This window comes from Haliaeetus leucocephalus, unplaced genomic scaffold, assembly GCF_000737465.1.
Source record: "Haliaeetus leucocephalus isolate CR32 unplaced genomic scaffold, Haliaeetus_leucocephalus-4.0 Scaffold395, whole genome shotgun sequence".
Classification (NCBI taxonomy): domain Eukaryota; kingdom Metazoa; phylum Chordata; class Aves; order Accipitriformes; family Accipitridae; genus Haliaeetus; species Haliaeetus leucocephalus.
The window spans coordinates 6038814-6064940 of NW_010972831.1; the positions used below are offsets into that span (position 1 = coordinate 6038814).

At 41.1% G+C, this 26127-nt stretch overlaps 1 protein-coding gene across 2 annotated transcripts in view; it reads left to right on the plus strand.

Annotated features, from left to right (window-relative positions):
* CLTC (clathrin, heavy chain (Hc)) overlaps nt 1–26127 on the plus strand; it is a 36404-nt gene that overhangs the window by 7302 nt on the left and 2975 nt on the right. Inside the window, exons 2-31 of one of the 2 annotated variants that reach the window (XM_010573764.1) lie at nt 2906–3113; nt 5265–5533; nt 5881–6042; nt 7387–7500; nt 7907–8080; nt 8949–9146; nt 9807–10007; nt 10614–10766; nt 11076–11198; nt 11469–11606; nt 11732–11896; nt 12017–12197; nt 13293–13456; nt 15171–15296; nt 15874–16016; nt 16423–16657; nt 17005–17127; nt 17224–17369; nt 17536–17719; nt 18056–18248; nt 18712–18869; nt 19087–19251; nt 19345–19452; nt 19579–19746; nt 19918–20067; nt 20342–20473; nt 20642–20752; nt 21472–21642; nt 21925–22146; nt 23251–23271. In XM_010573764.1, coding sequence (XP_010572066.1) covers nt 2906–3113; nt 5265–5533; nt 5881–6042; nt 7387–7500; nt 7907–8080; nt 8949–9146; nt 9807–10007; nt 10614–10766; nt 11076–11198; nt 11469–11606; nt 11732–11896; nt 12017–12197; nt 13293–13456; nt 15171–15296; nt 15874–16016; nt 16423–16657; nt 17005–17127; nt 17224–17369; nt 17536–17719; nt 18056–18248; nt 18712–18869; nt 19087–19251; nt 19345–19452; nt 19579–19746; nt 19918–20067; nt 20342–20473; nt 20642–20752; nt 21472–21642; nt 21925–22146; nt 23251–23271 — 4806 coding nt within the window. The remainder of the gene's footprint in view (nt 1–2905; nt 3114–5264; nt 5534–5880; nt 6043–7386; nt 7501–7906; nt 8081–8948; nt 9147–9806; nt 10008–10613; nt 10767–11075; nt 11199–11468; nt 11607–11731; nt 11897–12016; nt 12198–13292; nt 13457–15170; nt 15297–15873; nt 16017–16422; nt 16658–17004; nt 17128–17223; nt 17370–17535; nt 17720–18055; nt 18249–18711; nt 18870–19086; nt 19252–19344; nt 19453–19578; nt 19747–19917; nt 20068–20341; nt 20474–20641; nt 20753–21471; nt 21643–21924; nt 22147–23250; nt 23272–26127) is intronic. The other variant, XM_010573765.1, reaches the window with a different exon arrangement.

Below are 26127 nucleotides of genomic sequence, written 5' to 3' on the forward strand. Positions count from 1 at the left end.
AGCTTCTCACAGAAGCCACCCCTGTAACCCTCTCCTGCTACCAAAACCTTGCTACGCAAACCCGATACATCTGTGCATCAGGTCTGAGTGCAGCCAAGAAGTTACCATTAGCCTTACTGACTGGGCAAAGCAAGTACCACTCTTGGCTGGTGATGCTCTTGTGTAATCAAATGCAGAGATTGTCACGGTTAGAGTCATCTTCCTGGTTTTGTGCTTGAAGCAGACTTGGTTCATGCACTTGGATCTGTTGAGATTAAAAGATGAAACGTTAGCAGAAAGTGCTTGTATACTTAAAGACCTCACTAATGGTCACGCCTCCATCAAAAAGCTTCTTCAAGCTTTCTTCAGAGCTCCAGTGCCAATCAACTAAATCTTTTCAAAGGAATATCTAGCCTTTGAAAATGGCCTCAAGTTTAAAAATGACCGCATCTTCCACTACTAACTATGGTTGGATGCCGCAGAGGTGATGCCTAGCAGATGGCAGTTTGATCATGATTAAGATAAATCTGTCTTGCAATACCTAAGCAACTTTGATTCAGTGGCTAAGTCCAGGCCTCCCTAAGAGGTCTGCCATCTGCTAGGACTTGGTTTGTTCTGTCAACAATGTTTGAGTATAGTGCTGTGAGTTACTGCCAGGCGGAGTACTTGGCACTCAAACTACCCTCCTCTACCAAACTAACAAGGAAATGGATTGCTTGATAAATGATTTTGCACTTGTTAAGCTTGCAGCCCTAGCAAAAGGAAATGCAACATCATAGTAAGTCTCTCCAGCTCTACCAGATGAAACTCTTACATCTTCAAACCTTCTCTGCCTGCAGGGGTGTGATTGGGTTGCATATAGCCCTGCCTAGCTGATGTACAAATACCAGAGTTTTGGGCCTAGAGAATACTACCCAAATAAAGGTGTGAAAGGGAGAAATGAACTTAAATCTGAAATCTCCTAAGCGAATCCATGTTGCTAAAGAATGTGTGGTTGGATTCTGTGGTGCTGGACCTCAAACGCTGACTTAAACCTGAGTAAGAGTTCTGACCTGTCAAGGAGGTAGGATTTGATTTTTTTATAGCTGTAGCATTAAGACAGTTTTCTCTTGGGAGAGCTGATAAAACACTTATCTTTCACCTGAAAGTTTCCTGGCTTTATTGTCAGGTGGATGGATGTAAAGGGAGCTGTCTCTGAATGAAACTGTTCACTGTGTGGCGTCGCAGGAAGTGTAGGTATTCTGCCTTGGAAGAACAGCTTCAGCTAGTCAGTCACGGTAACTAGCTTGATGCCTAGCTTCAAGAATTACATTTAAATCTGTTCTGCTTGTAGTCTTATCTCTTGTGAAATCTTTTGAAGAAGAAAAGCTGAGTAGACCTTAAGTTTACCAAAAGATCAGTGTTAACTCTCTGTCAACTAGTTATGAAATGAGCCCTTAAACATTAAAAAGCTTCAAATGGTGAAGTCCTCTCTTGAAAGAGCACGGTAACTTCAATGAAATAGTGTCCTTTAGGACAAAGGACTTAAATGCAGAGCGCCCAGAGAACCATGCATGAAGTCTGAATCATCTGCAAGAAAGGCTCTCCTTCAGCAGACCCAAGGAGCTAAAACTGACTTGCTTTTGAGTCTCAACCTTAAACTGTACCAAGATCTGTCTGTCTTGATTCACTGGGTGATATAAATAGTCCATTGACGTGCCTTTTGTGAAGCTCGTTCTGTTAACTTGGTGTGCTGTAGCTTAGAGGTTACTTGTTACTCGCGTGCGTTGCCTGAAAGCTGGGGCGAAGGGGAAGTGTAGTAAAACACCCTCTTTATCACAAGCTGCAAGTAGGCAGAACAGAGCAGCTGAGGTGTGGTCATCTCAGAGCTTGTACAGAGCACAGCTGATAAGAGCTTACTGTTTTGCTTCAAACTAGTACAATAATACTAAAAAGGCTTTGAAGGTCTAGCCCTTCTTGGGAGTCCTTGGGCTTGAAGTTCAAACAGTCTCCCAGAAAGAAGAATATCTGAAGTATTAGAAATGATAATTCCTTTAACGGTAGAAAACTGGTCTTGAGTTTTTAAGGTATATCCACCCACAAGCTGGGTATCTGTATGTGAGGTGAACTAACCATTCTGCATTTTAGCTGTTAAAAATGGAATAAACTTTGTTTCACTACTGACATCCTAACACACCAGCCTGTTGCAAATGCAATGAAGCGGTATTAATTAAACTGTGTTTTGTTGCAAGCCATACTAGAAACATAATTTAAGGGTATGCATTTAAAGGTTTACAGAAGTAGACTGTGGCTCAGCAGAAAAGAAGGTGGTTTATTGATATCTTCTGTGTTAAGTGTGGCTGTGGATGAGCCATGTCTGATTTCAGTAGTGTCCATCTCGAATGTGTTAGCTCTGCCTGCTGGGTGGTATACAGCCTTGCTGCTAGACAGGACTAGGCTAATTGCTAGACAGGTAGCTTTTTTTAACTCTACAAGGATAAAGATAAAGCTCAGACGCCTCACATGTGATGCTAAGCTTGAAATAGCGATAGCTGCCAAGCTCAGTGGAATAAGTTAGGGCTCTGGAAGCAAAGCTGGTGAGAGTGAGTACTGAAGCTGCAACTCTAGCAGAGCTACCAGGAGCAGGCAAGTTCATCGTGCCTTAAACTGTATGAGGGGCTCAAAAGTTGAGTTCTCAAAACGGTAAGTTTTAAATGGACCTCGAAGACAAGATACCAAGCACCTGAGTGCTGCAGGGCTTCTTCAGGAAGCCTGCGGGGTTTAATTGAAGATGGGCAAGAATTTGCGTGCCATGCCATTTTTGGGTGGCGTGGTTGTACTGTCACAAAAAGGTAGGTGAAACCTAGTATCTCTTGCAATTTTCACAAAAGCTGTTCATGGCTATACCAAGGTAGTAACTTAATGCTAAACCTTTTTTCTCTTCCAGCTCCAAAATCTGGGCATCAACCCAGCAAACATTGGCTTCAGCACTCTGACAATGGAGTCTGACAAATTCATCTGCATAAGAGAGAAAGTAGGAGAACAGGCTCAAGTGGTGATCATTGACATGAATGACCCCAGCAACCCTATTCGAAGACCAATTTCAGCTGACAGTGCTATCATGAACCCCGCCAGTAAAGTCATTGCGTTAAAAGGTATGGAAGTCCTGATAAAGAAATGTTTGAAATGGATGGACAGCTTTCTGTAAGACTAGTTTATGACAGACTTAAGTCTCTCAGGCAATTTATGTGGGAGGATCCCTTACCAATTTTCCACAGCTTAATGGGAGCTTAAGTTTAATGCATTTTCAGTTCTTCTGAAGGTAGCTGGGCAGTAAACTTCAGCTGAGGCTTCCTGCTCTTTGCTGATCATTAGGATGATTTTTTTGCTTCAGTCAGAATGCTTACGGCTTCCGAGCAGGGAGAGCTGGAAGGAAAGTGTAGGCTTTAAGATACTTCTGGAGCCTCAAGCCTGGAATCATATTAGAGGGAAGTCAGACTTGATCTACTAAGCGTATAAGGTCTGTCAAGTAAGCCTCTCTTTACAGAGAGGAAAACTAAGACTGGGGAGGAAGGGAAATATTCTGGAAGGCCTTAGTCTGGCCTTGCTGGAAGAGGCCAGCGCACAAGTTTGTGCGTATTTATTGTATCAGTCAGTGATAAGAAGGGTAAAACTATGCAGGGCAGATTTGTGTGGTGAATAAAGCACAAGGTCAGCTAGCTTGGTATCTCTGGCAATACAGAAAACAAGCATTCCTCTGGAGTTTCCAGAAGTGTCGATCTCTTTCCCCAAGAGGCCCAAGAAGCCTTAAATATTGTCACTCCAGAAATGCATGTATTGCTAATGGAAAGATTTATATGTATTCAATGTTATCTAAGTTTGACTTTAATACTGTGCTACTGTTTTGTCACAACTTTAATGCTTTCTTGTGTGTGCAGATGGTGAGTTATTTCGATTGACTGTACTAGTTCCTGTCGTGTCTTATGAAAAGGAAAAGCAGAATAAAATGGCTCAGATCTATGGTGCACATGGCTGAACAGTGGTGTTTAAGCAACTGAAAGCCTAAAATTCAGAGGTTTTTCATGCCTTCCCAAGCAAGGGAATCCTTAAGATTCAGAAAATTAATCCACTCGAGAACTTGAAGTGTACTTAAACTATTGGGGTCTTGATATTAAGCTTTTTATAAACAGGACTGACCCTTTCAATTTATGTCTAGATTTTGCCTCATGCTGTGCAAGGCATATTAAGTAGGATACATGTTACCTGAATGTCATCTCCCTTGACTCTAAAGCTCCAGCTGCACTAGATATGGAAACAAACTGCTAGCCTGTAGCCTGAGTAACCCTATTAGACAGTCTTCTCCACGCTCTGGAGAAGCTCCTGACTCTGCACCTTCTGTCAATAGCTGAACTAATGGTGGCTTCTAACTAAACTAATCCTTGGTCAGTGAAGGCACTTGCCCATATGGCACTGTGACTTTATCAAGCTGAGTTACTTTTAGTAACTGTAGCAGATATTCTGACCTGCACCTAGTTTCCCATGATCTCTTATATTCCTCTTGGGCTACACTAGCATGGGCTTAAATAGCTGCCTCCTAAAACTAGTAGAAGTTGGTCAGAACCTTCCTTATCTTCTCAACAGGAAGAAATAATTTCTTATATGCCACTGCATTGTAAAAACTGGTAGAAATGACTGCAGGTGGCTGTTCAGGATGTGTGTATGCACCATTCTATGTAATTCAGAGAACTTTTTCCTCTTACCTTCTAGAGCTTGTGTTGGTCACTAGATTCCCTTCCTTGCACAGTTTCTGTTAGTCTGGTTTGCAACCAGTAGCTGTGTGTCCCATTAGTGCAACCTAAGGGTTTTGGTTAATGAGTCTGAATTACGAAAGCCCTCTGCCAACTTGACTGTTGCATGTTGCGCTTTTTTAATACTTAAAACAGATGTGGACATAGTTTCTAATGACACCGGCATAGCTCTCATCACAACTTTCAAGATATTCAGCATTATTGTAACCTGGTTTTGATGTATGTGAAGTATCGTACAACTGAAGCTCTTGTCTCCTACCAAGTTGTTTTCCACATCTGTTTGGTAGCTCAGTAGTGGCAAATTGGTAAAATTAGCCCTAGGAATGTGGTCTGGTTAAAAGTAATAGCTGATCACTGAAGATACTGCCAGTATATAACAACATTTTCTTGAAGGAAGTCGTAAGGGTTTAATATCATAGTGCAGCTCTTCTACTTTTAACCAGTGCTTGAAGTAACAAGTGGAAACTGTAACATGGCAAACACTGTTGTGTTTTCTAGCTGGGAAAACGCTTCAAATATTTAACATTGAAATGAAGAGCAAAATGAAGGCTCATACAATGACAGATGATGTCACCTTCTGGAAGTGGATCTCTCTGAATACTGTTGCCCTTGTAACGGATAATGCAGTCTACCACTGGAGTATGGAGGGGGAGTCCCAGCCTGTGAAAATGTTTGATCGCCATTCTAGTCTTGCTGGCTGCCAGATCATCAACTACCGTACTGATGCTAAGCAGAAATGGCTACTGCTAACAGGCATATCTGCACAGGTACTTTACCACTAGGGAGGCCTGCCATGGAAAACCCAGAGCTCGTCTTGTTTCCTCCTCCTATAGGAGCAGGACTGATATGTTTGTTTTCTTTCCTAAAACATTGTTGGGAATGTAAATGCTTGTCTTGATCTTCAAATAACAAACTTAAGTGTAACTGAAAATATTACAATAATGGTATAAACACTAGTACAAGGTTAAGAGTCTTAAGTGATGCCTTTGTAAGAGAATGGTACCTCATGGCATGGTACTTCAGCTTGATATGACAACATATTTACTAACACTAACTTAAATAAAATTACTGGCTGAGTGCCTGTAATTCCTGACTCCTGTTCTGTCTTGTCTAGCAAAATCGTGTTGTGGGAGCAATGCAGCTATATTCTGTAGACAGAAAAGTGTCACAACCAATTGAGGGACACGCAGCTAGCTTTGCGCAGTTCAAGATGGAAGGAAATGCTGAAGAATCCACTCTCTTCTGTTTTGCAGTAAGAGGGCAAGCTGGGGGTAAGGTAAGACTTGGTTCTAAATATGCTGTAATCTTTAGTGACTCACTCTGGTTATCTGCTTCCAGGAAACCAAATGGTTTAATGCACAAAGTTGCCTTTAGGAATAAAAGTGAAGGACTATGTGTCAACCTGGATGCTATATATCTATGTATGTGAAAACTGGTGCATACAGAGCTTCACAGCAGGGACTACCTGATGTAGCAGGAGTCTGTTTCGAGTCATGAAGTAAGGTGGCATGTTATAACCAGCCTAATTAGCTGCTTGAAACATGTGACTCTCAGCTTCGCAGGCTAAGCTTAAGGGAAAAGCTGTTGTAATCTTTCTTTGATGCTGATCCCCAGTATCAGGCTTAACTTCCAAAATATTGGATACAAAAAATTGAACACTAGAGTTACAAGGCTAACTAGTTGTCTAATACTAACACTGGAATTACATGAGCTGCTTTGTGACAGCTAAAACAAGGTAAAACCAAAGCTAGATTCAGAGAAACATCTTCAGAAATGTCTCTGTAAAATGTTAACCAACTTGAAAGAGTGTGTATAGTGACCTAATTGAATCCTTAAACTTCTAAGTAGCTAGAGGTAACTAAAGATTATGCTTAACTGTTTCCCTCACCTATGGTACATGAATATGTGTCGTGGTTTAACCCCAGCCAGCAACTAAGCACCACGCAGCCGCTCACTCACTCCCCCCCCATCCAGTGGGATGGGGGAGAAAATCAGGAAAAGAAGTAAAACTCCTGGGTTGAGATAAGAACGATTTAATAGAACAGAAAAGAAGAGACTAATAATGATAATGATAACACTAATAAAATGACAACAGTAGTAATAAAAGGATTGAAATGTACAAATGATGCACAGGGCAATCGCTCACCACCCACTGACCGACACCCAGACAGTCCCCAAGCGGCGAAAACCCTGCCCCCCCACTTCCCAGTTCCTAAACTAGATGGGACGTCACATGGTATGGAATACACTGTTGGCCAGTTTGGGTCAGGTGCCCTGGCTGGGCATGAGAAGCTGAAAAATCCTTGACTGTAGTCTAAACACTACTGAGCAACAACTGAAAACATCAGTGTTATCAACATTCTTCACATACTGAACTCAAAACATAGCACTGTACCGGCTACTAGGAAGACAGTTAACTACATCCCAGCTGAAACCAGGACAATATGGTATGCCACACGTTTAGCCAGTGAAAATATTTAGGAAGACTGACTTAGTTTATCTCTGCATAAGCTTGGGATTAAGGCTCAGCAGCAAAAGAATTGATGTATCTTTATTGTTGAATCTATTGTCACAGAAATTAAATACAACAACTAACAGACTAATCTTATCTATTGCACAGTTACATATCATTGAAGTTGGCACACCACCCACCGGGAATCAGCCATTTCCGAAGAAAGCAGTGGATGTCTTCTTTCCTCCTGAAGCACAAAATGACTTTCCTGTTGCCATGCAGGTATGACAGCTGCAAACAAGAGCATAAGAAGGAGTCTGTAGCTTCTCTTGGTGGATGTGACACTGTAACAGGGGACTGGAAGCCAGGTGGTCAATATATTGACCTGAGGCTTGGCACTAAACTGTTGTGATTTCTGCCTCTGCTTCAGTGGTGTTAAAGGAAAGGTGGAGACTGAAGGAGCATTCAAAAGCAGCATGTTCCTGTTTATGGAAGAAATATCCATGTATATTTAATTTGTCTTTCAAGCTCTTAAAACATCATTCTACTGTGATAGTACTCAAGTATTAAGTAAAAATATAACAGCACTTCTAGTTCTCCTGAAATGGCATGGCTATCTGCTGATTATTAAAAGCACTTACTTGCTTTATCCAATATCAAATTTGATTAATCTGTTCCTGTTTTGCAGATCAGTGACAAGCACGATGTGGTGTTTCTCATAACAAAATATGGCTATATCCACTTGTATGACCTGGAAACTGGCACTTGTATCTACATGAACAGAATCAGTGGAGAGACTATATTTGTTACTGCACAGCATGAAGCAACAGCTGGAATTATTGGAGTAAACAGAAAGGGACAAGTAAGGAAGCTTTGCCCGGAAACCACTTGTTTAGCTAATCCCACTGGCCCTTAATGATGCACTGTAGTGTTCATATCAATGTCTAGAGGTTTACGTAAATTAACAAGACAGAATAGTAGAATGAGGAATATGGTAGTTTTGGATAGTTGAACAGGAGTGCAGCTTGTCTGACTTCTAGTTTCTTCTACAGCTCAAGTTCTAGTTGCATAATTTGGAGGGTTTTGTAATGGCAGTCAGTGGATCTAAACACTGTCTTGCTATTGAGGATGGAACTAGTGTATACCTCTCTTTTTGGGGGCAGATTGTATCCTCTTGCAGAGCATATGCTAATGGAAGTCTTAAATATGTTAACTTTGAACTCTGTTGAGAATATCTGGTGTCTGATGGTGTTCTGAGCCCTAAAGAAAATCTGCTGCTGTATCTCCATACACGTCTAACTTAACTAGTTTAAACTAGTCTGCTAACATTGTACAGGTATGCCTTTAGACTGAATTGATTTCAAATGTTGTCGCTTGTTGAGCATGGGTAATACAGAGCAGAAGTCTTGTTCCTAGTTTATCCTCCACGACTGGTTACTTAAGACACTGAGTACAGGTTATAGAAGGATAGTACTTACATCCCTGTATTTCTGACCTCTGTCAATACCTCAGTTTAAACTGACTGTTAATCATCTGCCTTGATGCAGTCATTGGATGGTAGAGGTTCTTTCTAACTGGAGCTCTGTTTCTTAAATAGAATGACACAACTCTGCAGTTATCAAGGGATGAAAAAACTTTCCATGTATGCTATTGCTTTCCTTGTAGAGGTTAGCTTAGCCTTTGGCTCACTTATATTTGGACTAACTGGAAGTTTTCCTTGATTTCTTCAGGTGCTCTCAGTGTGTGTGGAAGAAGAGAATATTATTCCCTATATCACAAATGTGCTGCAGAATCCTGACCTAGCTTTACGAATGGCTGTCCGCAACAACCTGGCAGGTGCTGAGGAACTCTTTGCCAGAAAATTCAATGCACTGTTTGCACAAGGGAACTATTCGGAGGCAGCAAAAGTGGCAGCTAATGCCCCAAAGGTAATAGACTGGTATTCAGAACAGTACTGAACTCTACCGGCTTACACTGCTTGCTTCAGGAAAGTTTGCTGAATTTCGTAAGTAGCAAGATGAGAATCTTGTTACTGCTCCTGTCCTAATGTAGTACTAGACATACCTGTGAAGAACCTGTACACAATGTGCTGACAGTATTGATTGTATACTGGAAGATCTTAAAGCTTGTATGAAGCCCACAGAGGGGGAGAGGAATAAATGATGAAGTAATGGCTATGAGGCTTAATGTTTCTGGTACTTATCTTTACTTTTCCAATGATTAAAAAAGTTTCTATGAAAAGACAACCTCTAGCTGGGGCTGCACCTGGAAAGAAGATAAAAAGGACAGACTAAGAGACTAAATTCAGATGAGAGGAACTTGCTTGCAAGGAAAAGGGTGTCTTAATTCTGTAGGACAGTTCTCTGAACTTAAATCTGCATTGCTACTGATAGGCTACTATTGCACATCTTCTGTCAAAACATCTCAAAGGGAATATCTGAGCTGATGTTATACTGCTGCTGACTTATTCCGGGCTGGCAAAACATAATGTTGCTGTGGCAAGCATTTCTAACTTCAGCTTTCTGGAGAAACTCTTGCCAAGCCACAATAGCAGAAGAGAAAACTAAAGCGCATCTTATTTCTGGCAGGGAATCCTGCGTACTCCAGACACCATACGCCGGTTCCAGAGTGTTCCAGCTCAGCCGGGACAGACTTCCCCTTTACTACAGTACTTTGGCATTCTGCTTGACCAAGGGCAGCTGAATAAGTACGAGTCACTGGAACTCTGCAGACCAGTGCTTCAGCAGGGACGCAAACAGCTCTTGGAAAAATGGTTAAAAGAAGATAAGGTAAATTTGGGGTGGATACCTTTAGAGCCCTGGAGGCGGAGGGACATAACTGCTTGACAGCCTCTCCTCCTTCCCAGGAAAACTCAATGGGGCAACTCATCAATGTGCTAGTGTGATCAAACAGTTGAGCAGTAGGTGTTCACTCTACCTGTAACTATGACCCATATTATTGCAAGAGAATTGTTCAAATACTCCAAGAGCTTCACTTATTCTACTTAAAATTACAGCAGAGTGAACTTGGTGTGGAAAAGCTCCTGAGCTGCTGCCTTTTTTTCCCAAACCACTTCAGGCTTCTTTGGATACTCACTTGCATATACTTTGAGCTGTGGTTATGTTTCTGTAATTAGCTGAAGAAACATGCTGATACAATGTATCATCTAATTCTTTTTAGCTCTATGAATGTATTTCTGACTCCTATAGAGAACAGCGTAAGGAGCAGAGGCCATTAGATCACTGCTGAAAGAGTCAGATAATGCTACCAAGCTGGGTCTTAATTTTTTTTTTTTTAAGAGAAATCCAAAAGGAAGACAAATGAGGAAGAAGGTAGTAATGCATTTTGGCAGGGCACTGTCAGGGTGGACTGACTGTATTTCTGTCTTTAAACAGCTGGAGTGCTCAGAGGAGCTGGGAGACCTTGTGAAATCTGTAGATCCTACACTAGCACTTAGTGTCTATCTGAGAGCCAACGTTCCAAACAAAGTCATCCAGTGTTTTGCTGAAACAGGACAAGTCCAGAAGATTGTTTTGTATGCAAAGAAGGTGAGAGGAAATTAAATTGCCAAATCTGTCCTGTGTTTAAGAATAACCAGTGTATGTTCCAATGCAGCTAAAAGTAATTGTGGGGGGAATCTGAGAACCTGTGTAGTACCTACTTTGGCCTAAGGTTTTGTTATGAATAATTACTGCTAGACTTCATACATGTATCCTTTCCTACTTCCCTATGTAGCCTCTTCCAAATGAGGAAATCCTGACTGGGTTGTGTAAGCTACTGACAGTAGCTTTTACTGAGCTCTGTATTGAACAAGGTGTGCGCTCTCGCTGAGTTATTACTTTTCATTATCTCTTCAGGTTGGATATACTCCAGACTGGATTTTTTTGCTGAGGAATGTAATGAGAATCAGCCCTGATCAAGGACAGCAGTTTGCACAAATGCTTGTTCAAGATGAAGAGCCTCTTGCAGACATAACACAAGTAAATAACTTTATTGCTATGAAATGTTAACTTCAAGGCCTTAAAATTGGTAAGAGGAGCCTTACTCTTACCATCGGAGACAGATTTTGAGCAACAAGTTTGGATTTACCTTTCTGGGACAATGCTGTTTCTTTCTTAGTTTTAAGAACACTAAATGGCAGCTTAGTGCAGTGCCAGAAAAAACAGTTTAGCTTTGGAAGCTGCACTTGATGTTATTTTGTTTAAATATACTTCCAGTTTCTAATCAAAAGCCTAAATCTTCATTTGCAGATTGTGGATGTCTTTATGGAGTATAATTTAATTCAGCAATGTACAGCCTTCTTGCTGGATGCACTGAAGAATAATCGCCCCTCAGAAGGTCCCCTGCAAACACGTTTACTTGAGATGAACCTCATGCATGCACCTCAGGTATGCTTTTCAGAGTTATTGGATTAGGCTTTTCTGTAGCTAGACTAGCCACTGCAATGTGGTCCATATCAAATGCTAGTGATAGTGTTTAGGAACTAAATGAAACTTTTCAATACTCCTTCTAGGTTGCAGATGCTATCCTGGGAAACCAAATGTTTACTCATTATGACCGCGCTCACATAGCTCAGCTGTGTGAGAAAGCTGGCTTGCTACAGAGAGCACTTGAACACTTCACAGACTTGTATGACATCAAGCGTGCAGTAGTTCACACTCATCTTCTCAATCCTGAGGTATGAGATCAAATATCCTGAATCTAGCAAAAGCCAGGCCATTAATAATTGCTTTCAACGTTTGACTTCGGAGTGTGGAGTGTTCTAATTTGATGTAAAATGGTTTACGTGTCTTTGCAGTGGTTAGTGAATTATTTCGGTTCCTTATCGGTAGAAGACTCTCTGGAGTGTCTGCGTGCTATGTTGTCTGCTAACATTCGTCAGAACCTGCAGATCTGTGTGCAGGTAGCTTCAAAATACCATGAACAGCTGTCAACACAGTCACTTATTGAGCTGTTTGAGTCTTTCAAGAGCTTTGAAGGTAAGTTTGTGCTCTTGCCTCTAGTAAAAGGAGCTAGTGCTCACCTCATCATACGTGTGCATATGAAGGACTGTCTCTGCTGAAATCTAGAAAGCCATATTGAACTTAAGTACCTAGGCCTCAAAAGTGTTTTAAAACCTGACCTAAACCTTAAAGTTTCCCTGTTAAGGAGGGCACCCACATTCAGTGTTGCATAGTTCGGTTTTCTGAAATCCTACCAAAAAGCTTGGAGCTGTAGACAGCCTTAAAAGTTAACCGAAGAAGCTGCTGGCCTTTTTCCTCTGTCCAAAATGGTCGTCTTAAATTTGTGTAGCCTTTGGTTTCGGGCTTTTGTACTTCTCAACAAGATGAGCTGTGTATAGTCTAGTTAGCATGGTGGTATGTCGGTACTCAAATCTCTGCAGATGTGTGGCTGGAACAGCATCTTGCTAAGTTTTAAAGAAAACCTTAAAGACTGAGAACCCAACGTAATCTTGGACTCTTGGAATTTGGAGAAAGTTTAGTGGAATAAGATGCTATTGTAGATAGGTTTCTTGTATAGGCAGCCTATGTGTTTTTTTCCAAAAAACACATGAATCTTTCTTGACTAAGTGACTTGGCAGTCACTTGTCTAAAGTAGTCAAGTAGTATATGGCATCAGCTTTAAGTGAACTTTGGCTGTGGGTCCTGGCAAGCAGCTTTTCCCCTGTGTGTTTGTTTTAGTGAAAGGTGTGATGATAGCTTTTGGTCACTAGTTCTGGTTTTCTAAACTCTTCCTTGCCTCCTGTCTAGGGGTTGTATGGAAGGCACATGCTGGATGTTTTAACAAAGCTGACCTATAGCAATTTATGCTAATACGTCAGTATTTATCGAAGTTACATATAACACACTAGTCTGTGTAATACATGGGGAGGAACAACAGGCTCATCTCAGCTAGGACAATCTGCTCTTAATAAAACAATTATAATGCTTGAATCTTTTTTTCAGTTCTTTGTAAACTGCAGTAGTCAGATTCAAATTTTCATGTAATTGTAACTTGGAAGGCTTGCTTAAAAGCTAATATTGATCCAACTCAAGTGCTTTAGCAGAATAACATGTTGACTGTTTTCCCTCAAGGTTTGTTTTATTTCCTGGGCTCTATTGTAAACTTCAGCCAGGATCCAGATGTGCACTTCAAGTATATTCAAGCTGCGTGCAAGACAGGGCAAATTAAAGAAGTGGAAAGAATCTGCAGGGAAAGTAACTGCTATGATCCAGAACGTGTTAAAAACTTCCTCAAGGTAATGTTTGGGTAGCACTGGACTGTCTTGGTCTGTTTGGGGTTCTGATAAAACGTGGTATGTGTCACCACTGAGATGAGTTAGCTCTGTGAAAATACAGATGAGTTGTAACCTTTGCTCTTAAGGATCCATCTGTCCTCTTAAACGAGAGGTATCTTAGCATGTTGGCAGTACCTCCTAATAGAGCCTGAGCCTGGAACAGTATCTCAAAAATGGAGAATCTGTCATATCAGTTCCTCACTTCTCTTAGTAAGGTTAACCTGGCTTGAACTCTTAACCTGTAATAATAGCACCAGTTCATCTAGAACTTGTTGCAGACGTCTGCTATAAAGTAGGAAACAGGTAACTTGAAGGTTGAGAGCAACCATAATGCCAAATGAGTTCAAAACTTAATGCTTATTTACAGTGTCATCAGCTTCAACTGAGTAGCTACAGAAACAACAAATGAATAGTGTCAGTTAATTCCATAAATGCTTTTAGAGTTCAGGGTTGATGTGTCTCAAGTCATTTTACTTGTACACGCTTACTGAAATTTTAGCCAGGTGAACAGCAGTTTAGCTCTGCTAGGATGTGCCAGTCAGTGCAAGTACACATGCTAACTGACTTACTGCTAGGATTCAGAGCATTGCTGAAACGTTTCTGAAGAGTGGAAAAAGATGGTGTGCTCAAAGTTCAGATTCTGTAGCCTGTTGTTAGTGCTGAGCTTATTGACAAATGTAACACTGCTAGAAATACCTGAGAAAGTGTGGGAGGGAAAAACTTTTATCTGGGAACATTTCCTGCCTTCATCTTTGTCGGTTACATAGCATAGTCTTAGATTTCGCTGATCATATCTGAAGATGGCAAAACTCTTCAAATGAGAATTCTATAAAAATAACCTGGTGTCATCGAGGTGTAAGGTATGTAAATTGATCAAGCCACCTAAGATATGTTATCAAGCTGTCAAATTCCTGATGAAAGCTATTGTTTTTTGTGCTGTTCCATGTCTGGAATGTGCAGGACATGTACCAGGTAAATCTCCCAGTACAGGCCTCCCTGTGTAAAGTCCTTAAGTGTAATTTATATGTAGGATTATATTCTGGGATGTGCATGTTCGAATAAGTGATCTGAAATATGCATCCGGAATACTGTCTGCCACATAGACTAAGCTTCTGTACTGTAATCGTCGTAATCTTATGCTGAAAGTTGGAATGCTTTTAGATAACTAATCTGATTAGCAATTTAAGTAGTACTGCTACTAGCTTGATTCTTACTGTTCTCTAAATCCAGAGTTAGAAGGTATCATAAGACACATGGTACTTGAAGTCAGTTCTGTATATAAGTTTATGAACCACAACTTAATCTAGTCTTGGTTAAATTCATTTTGAAATCCCAGAGTGCTAATCCTGCACACCAAACACCAGTGGCGACTAAAAATGGTATCTATAGCTTAGGCTTGTAATAGTTGTACTGTGTTGTAAGACTTTGTAGACTCTGCCATGCAAAGGGGCAGGGTTAAACTTCAGAAAGCTTCTTGCTGTAGGCCCTGAAGTGGGTGTGAGTACTCCTACTTGCTACATGTTGCAAGCAATTAGTTGAACAATAAGCTGTCACTATTTGGTTGACTGTTGAATTTTGGCTTTCCAAATTCAGCTGCTTTAACAGTTTAAGTGACTGTATTTGTCTGCTTAAGCCCCAGAACGAAACCAAATTACTAAAGCTCTTCTCTTTATAGGAAGCTAAACTCACTGACCAGTTGCCACTCATCATTGTATGTGATCGCTTTGACTTTGTCCACGACTTGGTGCTGTATTTGTATAGAAATAATCTCCAAAAATATATTGAGATTTATGTACAGAAGGTAAGTTACAATTTGTCACTTGGCTTTAATGAGTCAAACAGATCAATCTTTCTAGTATTACATGCAACTATAGGCATTATGTTTGTAACTATTCTGCAAAGAGCCTCATACTTGAGACTGACACTTAAGTACCTATTAGTGGCCTCCAGTAAGTTAGCCCTTATGTGAATCACATCTCGTATTCTTCAGTGAAGCTGAGCAGTAACCCCTGCTAGTGTGCATCTTGCAGGAGGAAGGCCTGGTAGAGTAACTTAGGAATTCTTAGGGTAGTTTTAACTTCCAGAATTTTAAGCGGTGGGGAAGTTTTCCTTTATACTTCCTCCAGGGACAAACTGGGTTGCTCAGGAGCTCTTTCTATGGGGACTGAGCATTAGTGAGCCACTGAACTGTGGTGTGAACCCCTGTTGACTGAAGAATTGACTTGCAGGCTTGTCCAGAACCTCAGGAAGCTGGGGGTAAAGGCAGGAAGATGAGGTCAATCTTAACAAGCAGCCTTCATGTGTACTTCTAGGGATAAAAGTATTGACTGCCTATGCTGCATGACAACACATTGACTTCTTTAAATGATCCTGTTTAGGTGAATCCAAGCCGTCTGCCCGTTGTTATTGGGGGACTGCTTGATGTGGATTGCTCTGAAGATGTGATAAAGAACCTTATCCTTGTAGTGAGAGGTCAATTTTCGACTGATGAGCTTGTCGCAGAGGTTGAGAAAAGAAACAGGTATTAAACTTCTATGAGTCTTTTAACACTGTCAGACTGTTAATGGTTGTACTGCTCATCCATCAGTACATGTCCTCATTGCATAGCTAAAGCTGGTACTGACATAAAGGAGCTGCCATTGGGTGAGCAAGCAGCAAAAGTCTGCTTTAATTCTTGGCTGATGTGGGGATCCCCCTTAAGCAGCTTCCAGATAATGAGTCTTGGGCATGTGATGTTCTTCATAGTGTCAAAAAGTTATACCATTATAATAATGAACCAGAATGCAGGTCAAAATGGAATACTATAACTCTGGTTTCGTTACTGACTCTATCCTACGCTGAAGTTGACTTCTATAGTGAAGAAACTGTGCAAGTGGATACTTGCTTATTCACTCAACCTCTCTAATGTGAAAACTGCTTCCTTCTAGGCTGAAACTGCTTCTGCCCTGGCTGGAAGCAAGAATTCACGAGGGTTGTGAGGAGCCTGCGACTCACAACGCACTGGCCAAAATATACATTGATAGTAACAACAACCCAGAAAGATTCCTACGTGAGAATCCTTATTATGACAGTCGCGTTGTTGGCAAGTACTGTGAGAAGAGGGACCCGCACCTGGCCTGCGTGGCTTATGAGCGTGGACAGTGCGATTTGGAACTTATTAATGTACGTATGCCAAGGCAGCTGACTCATGGGTTAAGTTCTAACCTGAGTATCATGGGATAGAATATTCGGGTTTATGACTGACAAAAGCACTTACTTCATAAAAAGTATTAAGCTAGGAACTGCTCACTTCTAATAGAATGGGTAGCTATTTAATCTCCCTCTGCAACTTAATGAGAAATGTGGGACTCCCCTGGACATCCTAGAATGGGAAGCTGATGGAAGTATCAAAGCCTGAGATTTCTAGTGTGCATCTCAGGCAGGCTTAGTTAATGTTGCAGTAAATTATCTCGTCCACTGTAGGCTCAAGAGCTGTGACCTCACTCTGAATTAACTTTGCCTTTCACTAGGTGTGCAATGAGAACTCCCTTTTCAAAAGTCTTTCCCGCTACTTAGTTCGTCGTAAAGACCCTGAACTGTGGGCCAGTGTACTACTGGAAAGCAACCCTTACAGAAGACCGCTGATCGACCAGGTAAAACTGACAAAACATTAAAAGCCTTTGCTGTCCTAACTTGACTTGCTGGTACCTGACTTAACTGATTTGTCAATGGCTCAACTCTGCCTACAGGTTGTACAGACTGCACTGTCAGAGACACAGGACCCTGAGGAAGTCTCTGTTACTGTGAAGGCCTTCATGACTGCAGATCTTCCTAATGAGCTTATTGAACTGCTGGAGAAAATAGTTCTTGATAACTCTGTGTTCAGTGAGCACAGGTGTGTAAAGTCAAAACTAAGTCATAGGAAACTTGAAATTATACCTGGTGCAGGTGCCAAATTGCTGTAATGTAGAACAGCAAATAAACTAATACCCTCTGCAGGGGGGAGGATGAATTTCCTGATCATTACTTGGTATGTACTAATATTTTCTTCCTCTATTTAGGAATCTGCAGAACCTTCTCATTCTCACAGCTATTAAGGCTGATCGCACCCGTGTCATGGAATACATCAATCGCCTGGATAACTATGATGCTCCAGACATAGCCAATATAGCTATCAGCAATGAGCTTTTTGAGGAGGCATTTGCTATCTTCAGGAAGTTTGATGTCAACACATCAGCTGTACAGGTATCTTAAAATCTCACTCTGTAATAACTCCTTGTGACAAGTGTATCCTCACACCAGGACTTTGCTGTTAGCTTGTGACTTCAGTACTTAACACCAATTAGCAAAGTGACCAAAGCTGCTCAGTGTCTTGTCTTATGAAGTAGAACAAATGTTGTGTATTGAACCCTCTAGTAAGTGAAACTTCATAAGCCTAAAATCACTCATGCTGCATGTGTTGTATAGAGTAGTCCCTATTTTAAAAGCAACTGTGGATCCATCGAAGAACTAACATGAACAAAACAGCTCAGTGTCTGTACCTTTATAGATAGTGGCTGATCATGGTAACCCTTTCTTTAGGTATTAATAGAGCACATTGGAAACCTGGATCGTGCATATGAATTTGCTGAACGCTGTAATGAGCCTGCTGTGTGGAGTCAGCTGGCTAAAGCACAGCTTCAGAAGGGGATGGTAAAGGAAGCGATTGACTCGTATATTAAAGCAGATGATCCTTCCTCATACATGGAAGTTGTTCAAGCTGCCAATGCCAGTGGTATGATTAAGTTTTATTTAAATCTTTCCTGTTGATGTTGTTCAGTTCTTTTGAGTGCTCTGTTGCTCAAACTGCGGTTCTGTCAAACCTATATCTTGATGCAAGTGGAGGAATCTGGTCCTTTCAATCTTGTCCTAGACAAGAATGGGAAAAGACAGTGTATTCCATTTGCAGCTAATCAGTGGTCTTTTAACTACCTTCTTTAGCTAGCTGGAGACTTCTGTCAGAGCAGTTGCTGTTAAGGAGGTCTTTGCATGAAGTTAAATACCAGGATATATTTAGTTAGGCCCGTTGTAAGGTGACTTTATTAATCTAATGTAGCATGTGCAGTATGAAGGCTAGTCTTGATTTTTGGGGAATAGCTGTAGAAATACTTATGTCAAACTAGATCGAGCTGGTAGTATAGCTTAAACACAAGTGTCCTCGATGGTGGGAAGTAAGCATTCTGAACTCTGTTTCATAGGAAACTGGGAAGAACTGGTGAAGTATCTCCAGATGGCACGCAAGAAGGCCCGGGAGTCATATGTGGAAACGGAATTAATCTTTGCTCTTGCTAAAACAAATCGCCTAGCAGAGCTAGAAGAGTTTATCAATGGACCCAACAATGCACATATCCAGCAAGTGAGTGAGACTGAGTTTCAGTTTTGCTGAATCACAGCAGCAGGTTCCTTAGGCCTTGCTAACCAGAGGGTTGTTGGGACTTCTATCTCTTTGGATATGCAGATAGATCTTGGACTTCAAAGGCATTTCCATTTTGATAATGGCTCGAATGCTACGTGTTTTATGTAAGCCCTTGACTGAAAAGCTGCAAGAATAACCTGGTTATGCTCTCCTGTAGGTTGGTGATCGCTGTTATGATGAAAAGATGTATGAAGCAGCTAAGCTGTTGTATAACAACGTGTCCAACTTTGGCCGTTTAGCCTCAACTTTAGTTCACCTAGGTGAATACCAGGCAGCTGTGGATGGTGCTCGGAAAGCAAACAGTACTCGCACATGGAAAGAGGTAAACTCACTGATTGAATAAGTTAAGGGACTTCAAAGCTGTACCCTCTTCAGAAGCTTTGATTATAAGTGATAATGCAATTGTCAATTCCAGGTCTGTTTTGCTTGTGTTGATGGAAAAGAGTTCCGCCTGGCCCAGATGTGTGGACTCCATATTGTAGTACATGCAGATGAGTTGGAAGAGCTAATCAACTATTACCAGGTAATTAAGCTGACTCCTGTTACACAGTCAAAGCCTAAATTCTTTCACGGCAACTCTGTCCAAAACTGGAGATGCAGTCAGGTTGGTTCCCAATGTGAAACATCTCTAACTGTCTGTATCTCTTAGGATCGTGGCTACTTTGAAGAGCTGATAACTATGTTGGAAGCAGCACTTGGACTTGAGCGAGCCCACATGGGGATGTTTACAGAGCTAGCAATTCTCTACTCCAAGTTCAAGCCACAGAAGATGAGGGAGCACTTGGAGCTGTTCTGGTCCAGAGTCAACATCCCCAAGGTGAAAGTCTGAGGCCTTAAATTTAACCTGAGACGCATCTGTCAGGATTGTCTGTACCCTAGCTTTTATAATAGCAGATCTTGAGGTTATTAATAGCACTAAAGCCTGAGCGCTGATGGACACTGATAGCAATATATGTTAACTGGAATTTCTAATATGTCTTTTGCTTAGGTTCTGAGAGCTGCAGAACAGGCCCATCTCTGGGCTGAACTGGTATTCTTGTATGATAAGTATGAAGAATATGATAACGCCATAATCACAATGATGAATCACCCAACAGATGCTTGGAAAGAAGGCCAGTTCAAAGATATCATCACTAAGGTATTACTTTCCTAGTGAAAGGAGATAAATTTCTTGCTATGTGCATTTCGGTTCTCTTCTTTCACTAGTAGCCTGTTTAAAATTCAGTTCTTGATATTGCCACATAATTTCAAAGCAAGTCAACTACAGTAACTAAAGAGATTTCTAGAGACAAGAATGAGTCTTGGATGGGTGGCTCACTTGTGCTGGAATATCTAAGGTTATGTCTGTCTCTCATTTGGATTTCTCTACAATCAAGCTTCTGCTCTGAATGTACATCCTTATTCATCTCTAGGTGGCCAATGTGGAGCTGTATTACAAGGCAGTTCAGTTCTATTTGGAATTTAAACCTCTGTTGCTCAATGATCTGCTGATGGTGTTGTCCCCTCGGCTTGACCACACTCGTGCTGTCACCTTCTTCACAAAGGTAATTTTCCTACTATCCACATCAAAGAAAAAAGTTGCAGTTGGAAAAGTGCTTAGCTGTAGCAGCATTTTAAAATACTTAGCATCTTCCCTGTGAGGTAGTGAAGTAGCTAGGAGACCGCTACAAAAAGTTATCTTGACTTAAATTTATTTATCTGATTCCTTAAAGGTTAAACAGCTACCACTGGTTAAGCCCTACCTGCGCTCTGTTCAAAATCACAACAACAAATCAGTGAATGAGTCCCTGAACAACCTCTTCATTATTGAAGAAGACTACCAGGTATGTCTTGTCTTGAAACAGTAGTATCGGGAACGGGTATCAACTTGCATGCTCTGTATGCTTCATAACAGAAGCAGCTATTTCTGAATTTCAAAGTTCTATTCAGGCTGGGGCTTCTGTGTCAATATTAACCTAACATTCTCAGTCTGTTTAATGTGTAGAAACACAGGTTTCTTTCTTGTTTTCAGTAGATTTTATCTGCTTGCTGTTAACTTGAATTCCTTAAGTGTATGTTCCTTGACACTTCAAACTGAACTAGTGGTGACTAGCCAAGGATTAAGTGGAGAACTCTTAGTGGCTTTCTAGAAGCTTTTTGGGTCATTCCTACTGGGGATAGACTGGCTACTTTGTTATGAGTGTGACAGATCAGCTTTTATTTAAGGCGAACAGTGGGTGCTAAGGAAAGAACTCACAGAAAGCACAAACTGTTGTGATGACTAGCTGTTCTACTGTTTTCAGAGAGCAGCTGTCTGGTATTTGGAGGCTCTTAACCTCAGCAATCACTACTGAAAAATACTAACTGGAATACCCTAAACTACGTGTGTCAAACACCAGCTTCTCAAAAAAAAATACTAATCGATCTCTCTGCAAGTCTGGCTTAGAATACTTTATCCTCCTAGAAGTAGGAATACAGAACTGAGATGTATGGAAAATGTTTCTGTCTTTGTGGATGGGGTCATACACTTGAAGTGTGAATAACTTTTTTCTACTTAACTCAGGCTCTTAGGACTTCTATAGATGCTTATGACAACTTTGACAACATTTCTCTTGCTCAACGTTTGGAGAAACATGAACTAATAGAGTTCCGAAGAATTGCTGCGTATCTCTTCAAAGGAAACAATCGCTGGAAACAGAGTGTAGAACTCTGTAAGAAAGACAGACTGTATAAGGTAAGAGCACTACACAGGTCTGGTTTAGCACACTTGGCTTGTTTTGAGACCTGTGACTTTCTAGTAAAGTTGCATCATTTTGGATGCCACTAGGCGGTGTTTGTTGCTAATATGGCAAAACTTGCTTCAGAGTGGCAGTAGATGGACAGATTTCTTGGAAACAAGGCATAGAATGCCTCCTCTCTGCTCACGTCAGTAATAGGTTGCAGCTTAGTTAAATACCGCATCCATGTGAGTGATTGTACTATGGCACCTGAGGCTAAACACTCTCTCCTGTTGTAGGATGCAATGCAGTATGCTTCAGAATCCAAAGATACTGAGTTGGCAGAAGAGTTGTTGCAGTGGTTCTTGCAGGAGAACAAGAAAGAATGTTTTGGTGCTTGTCTCTTCACCTGCTATGATCTCCTAAGGCCAGATGTTGTCTTGGAAACAGCGTGGAGGCACAACATCATGGACTTTGCCATGCCATACTTTATTCAGGTCATGAAGGAATACTTGACCAAGGTAAGAGCAGGTGCTTCTCCAACACCGAAAGCTTGTTAGTCACTGTGGTGTATGCCTTGAGACTGTCTGCTTGCTACTAACATTGATTTGGGCTTTGTCAGATGTCTGTCTGTCCATGTCCACACTTATTTTTCAGTCCATCTGGGGAGAGACTTCGCCCTCTAAGAGACTGAAACACTTGCAGACTCCACCCTATCTACCAATTACAGAACCTACATCAGTAGTATTTGCCTGACCATGGGCAGTGTCTTAAAGTAGTTCCAGGATTCAGGCTTTTCATATGCTGTGTCAGTCAGGAATCCCAGCTGGGATCAAGCTCTAACTAAATTCTAGACTGTATACTAAAAAAGCTTTATAGCTAGATCTTGAGTTAACTTTGCCTGCTGCGCATTTAACCCTAAAATGTGGCTCTTATACTTAATGGCACTAACTATGACTCAGCTTTTGTTTGAAATGACTTAGGATGGGGAAGTACTTGGTAATGCTCTGACAGACTTGAACCAGATTTGAGTTAAATACCAACTGTCACTAGCAAGATTTGCCCAGCTGAAGCTTTTAGAGTATCTTTTAGTGAAATGGTGTAAATTCCTTAATGATTAAGACTCTGTGAGAAGTAAAACCGTAACTCAAGCATGAGTCAATGAAGACTAGAGTGGCTGTTTGTCTAGAAGATTTGCTTCGCTGTTACTTCTAAAGGCAGGACTACTCTGTAGTCATATAGCAATCTGCTATCCTTAAATGCTGTATTTTGGGGGAGGTGGGGAGCTATCTAAGCAATAGCACTGCTTGTCAGATGTACCTGATGTACCAAGCTAATATTAGGCCTCTCTTGAGAGTATTAGTCTTGGAGTAGGATTCTTAAAGATTAAAATTTCATGATCTGCTGAACGATTAGGATCTAGCTGTAGTGTAGCTAATGAAATCAATGCAGTAAGATCTAGCAACAAGCAGAGCTGCCTTTCTAAAGCAGATACTTCTGGTGTATCTTTGTTTTTATTCGCCTGTACCTTAATTATTTCTTCCCTGACGCTTTTGTTTCTACCTTTTATATGCTAAATATGGAATTTGATTTTTCTAAGCTGCACCTTCTGAATTCCTTTGCAGGTTGATGCAATAAAGGAAAAGGTGAAAGTTGATTCTTGTTTTCCATCTTTAAGTCTGGAGGACTAAGTCTAAGGATTCTGCATGAGTGTTTTTCTTTCCTATGTTTACTACACTGCTGCTACTGCTTTTCCCCCAAACAAAATATCACTAAAGCATATGCAAATTGTTTAACTCCACAAGTAGCTAGTGCTGTAGGACAAAAGTAGATTCATTTGCTACTAATAAGCTAATAGATCCTCAGGAAGGGCATACAGGTGATCAGTTGGATCACAGTCAACCTGGTATCGAAAGAATACACAAGTGCTACTATTTGACAGCCAACCTGACTGGAAGAACCTCCTACAATAAGAAATAAGTCTTGGACCACTGTCTCTGAACCATAAATCAGTATGGCATTTGGTAGTTTAAGGACTGTGATCCAGTTTCTGATCTCTTGACCATTACTAATGCGTGCTGACAGTAGGCAGAATAGATACTAGCTGCTTCAGAAGAGACTCTTCCTCATTCAGGTGTCCAGTTCTTATGGTGCTAGTCTAATCCACATGGTGCTCTAGTTCACATAGCAACTTAAAACTTCAGCTATTAGACAAAGACTGTGGTTCTCTTCCTTGTAGTAAATTTATTGTAGTTGTGCAAAAAAGACTGCCTTCCAAGCTCTTCAGCTTCACTAAACTTCTCTTGCTACCTCATTAAATAAAAAGAAAGAAAAAAAAAAAGGTAATACTTATTGCTCTTCTGAGGCTACTCTGAGGCTTGCCTTTTGCTATGCAATTTTGCCCTTCTGAAGGGCAATCTTTAAGGTTTCTGTCCATCTGCTTCTGTACAAGTACCACTCCGATTCTCCTTAGACCAGAGGTCAGCCCTAGTGTGAGTTTTCCATTAATGTGATTGAGCAAAGGGCAAACAAACTGACAAATGGCTTGAAGATGGACTAAATGCAAACTGCTTCTTGGTGACGAGATGTCTGTAATTACACCACTGGAACTCAAGGCTAACCTGACTAAAATGTGTAGTGTAAGGTCCTTCAGCAGCTAGTAAGTGAGGCAGTAAGAAAGCGTGTGTGTGAAAAAAGGTAATTGAACTGCAGTGTTTGCATAAACTACGCATGTGTAGCAGTCATTGCAATTACATCCCACTATTCCTTAAGCTACAAGGCATTGCTGTGGGCTGCGTGTGGTTTTTTGGGGGGAGCCTGTATGGCAGTCATCTTCAGACCTCACTCTTGCTTCAGTACTTTTGCCTCTTTTTCATGCACACATAACACAATAACATTGAATGCATGTTACTTTTCCTCTGCAGCTTATAGCAGTCCCTGTGGAAAAGCCTTTAAAACAATCTTGCTACAAGTGTATAGGGTACTGAACCTGATGATGCTCAAGCAAATGGTGTAAGAACCATCCTGCAGGCTGGTTTGAAACTTGTGCTTGTTATTGTAAATATTTGTTTAGTTCTGAGGGAAGGCATCAAAACTGGGTCAAAGATGCATTTAATGTCCTGGGCTGGAGGCTTTCCAAGTATGTGTAAGCCAAATGCCTCTGCTTAGTAGCAAACTCTGCACATTCTCCTTGGATTTGCATCTCTAAACTTGTGCTTCTGTGTTCAGTGTGTTGCTATTCCAGTTAAAAACAGTGCAGTTCTCAGCATGGTGTCTGGAAATGAGTCTTGAAGCATTGACATACACTCCTGTGCACTTTGACAGCAGCAAGCCAGATACTGGTGTGAGGCAACAAAAAGGCTTGCCATGAAAGCCCAGTCAATGAATGAACTCGTAAAGCTCAGGACTTAGGCCACTTCCTGGATTTATGCCTCTAATTGAGGTTACAGATTAACAGGTTTATGGAACACATGTTGTAATTCACAACTAAACGGAAGAAAGCCGTTAGAGCTGCCTGCAAATATTTGCCAAGGTAGCACAGTTAAGCTGAAAACTGTTCAACTCATGGACGTTGGTGTAGCTGAAAAAGTAATGCTGACCCTGTGTAAGTACAGGAAACCTGTCTTCAAACTCCTTTATTAAGGACACAAATGAAACGAAAGACTAATCTGGTTTGTGAGTTGTCTTACTGTCTTAAAAAGTAATTGGCATGATTGTCTCTGACTTTATTCTAGATCTTATCTCCCAGGTAAAATATCAATATCTAATTTTTGTGGTTTTAGTTTCAGGGCCTGCCTTAGACTGTAGTAATGCTGAGTTTCCTTGGATCTGTTTTAGTAACAAGCGATATTTCACTACAGAATAAGTTTCTTCTCTTGCCTTTCTGTAGGGGTGGGCTAACAGCACAATTGCACTTGCTGTGCAGCAGAGTGAAGCTGGCTAGTCTTGTCTTGTTACTGTGTATTAAGCTCAAACAAGTTGAGCGAGTATTTGTGGGTTTAGGCTGACTGCCACACAGTTCTAGAGTGGAAAAAAGCAAGTCTTATACACATGCATTCTCTGCATTTGAACTTAAATTGCATGAGTGAATGGGTTTGGAAAGTGAAATCTTGAGGCTCAAGTGACATGTCGGATGCTATTGCAGTCTGCCGTATACAAACACCAACTTCAGATTACTTTGCCTCAATGTTGTATTCAGGGAAACTTCTCCAGGTCTGGGCATTATCTTAGCAATTGCTCCAACACCGAAGGTCTCCAACTGACATTGTGCTAAAATCTGAGTTTGTGCCCTAAGGCTGTTGGTTTGAAGCAGTTGGAGCAACAGTGACTGATGAGCTTACTGATGTCAAAGCAGCTCTAGTCCAGTATGAGACCTTTCATACAAAGCTTCAGCCTGGAGTGAGCTTTCAAAGCAGTTCCACAAATCCCTCAATTAGGGGTTTTTTTCAGGAAACGGACAATCTTGACTGCACCAGTACCAACATTGCTACTTGAATTGATCT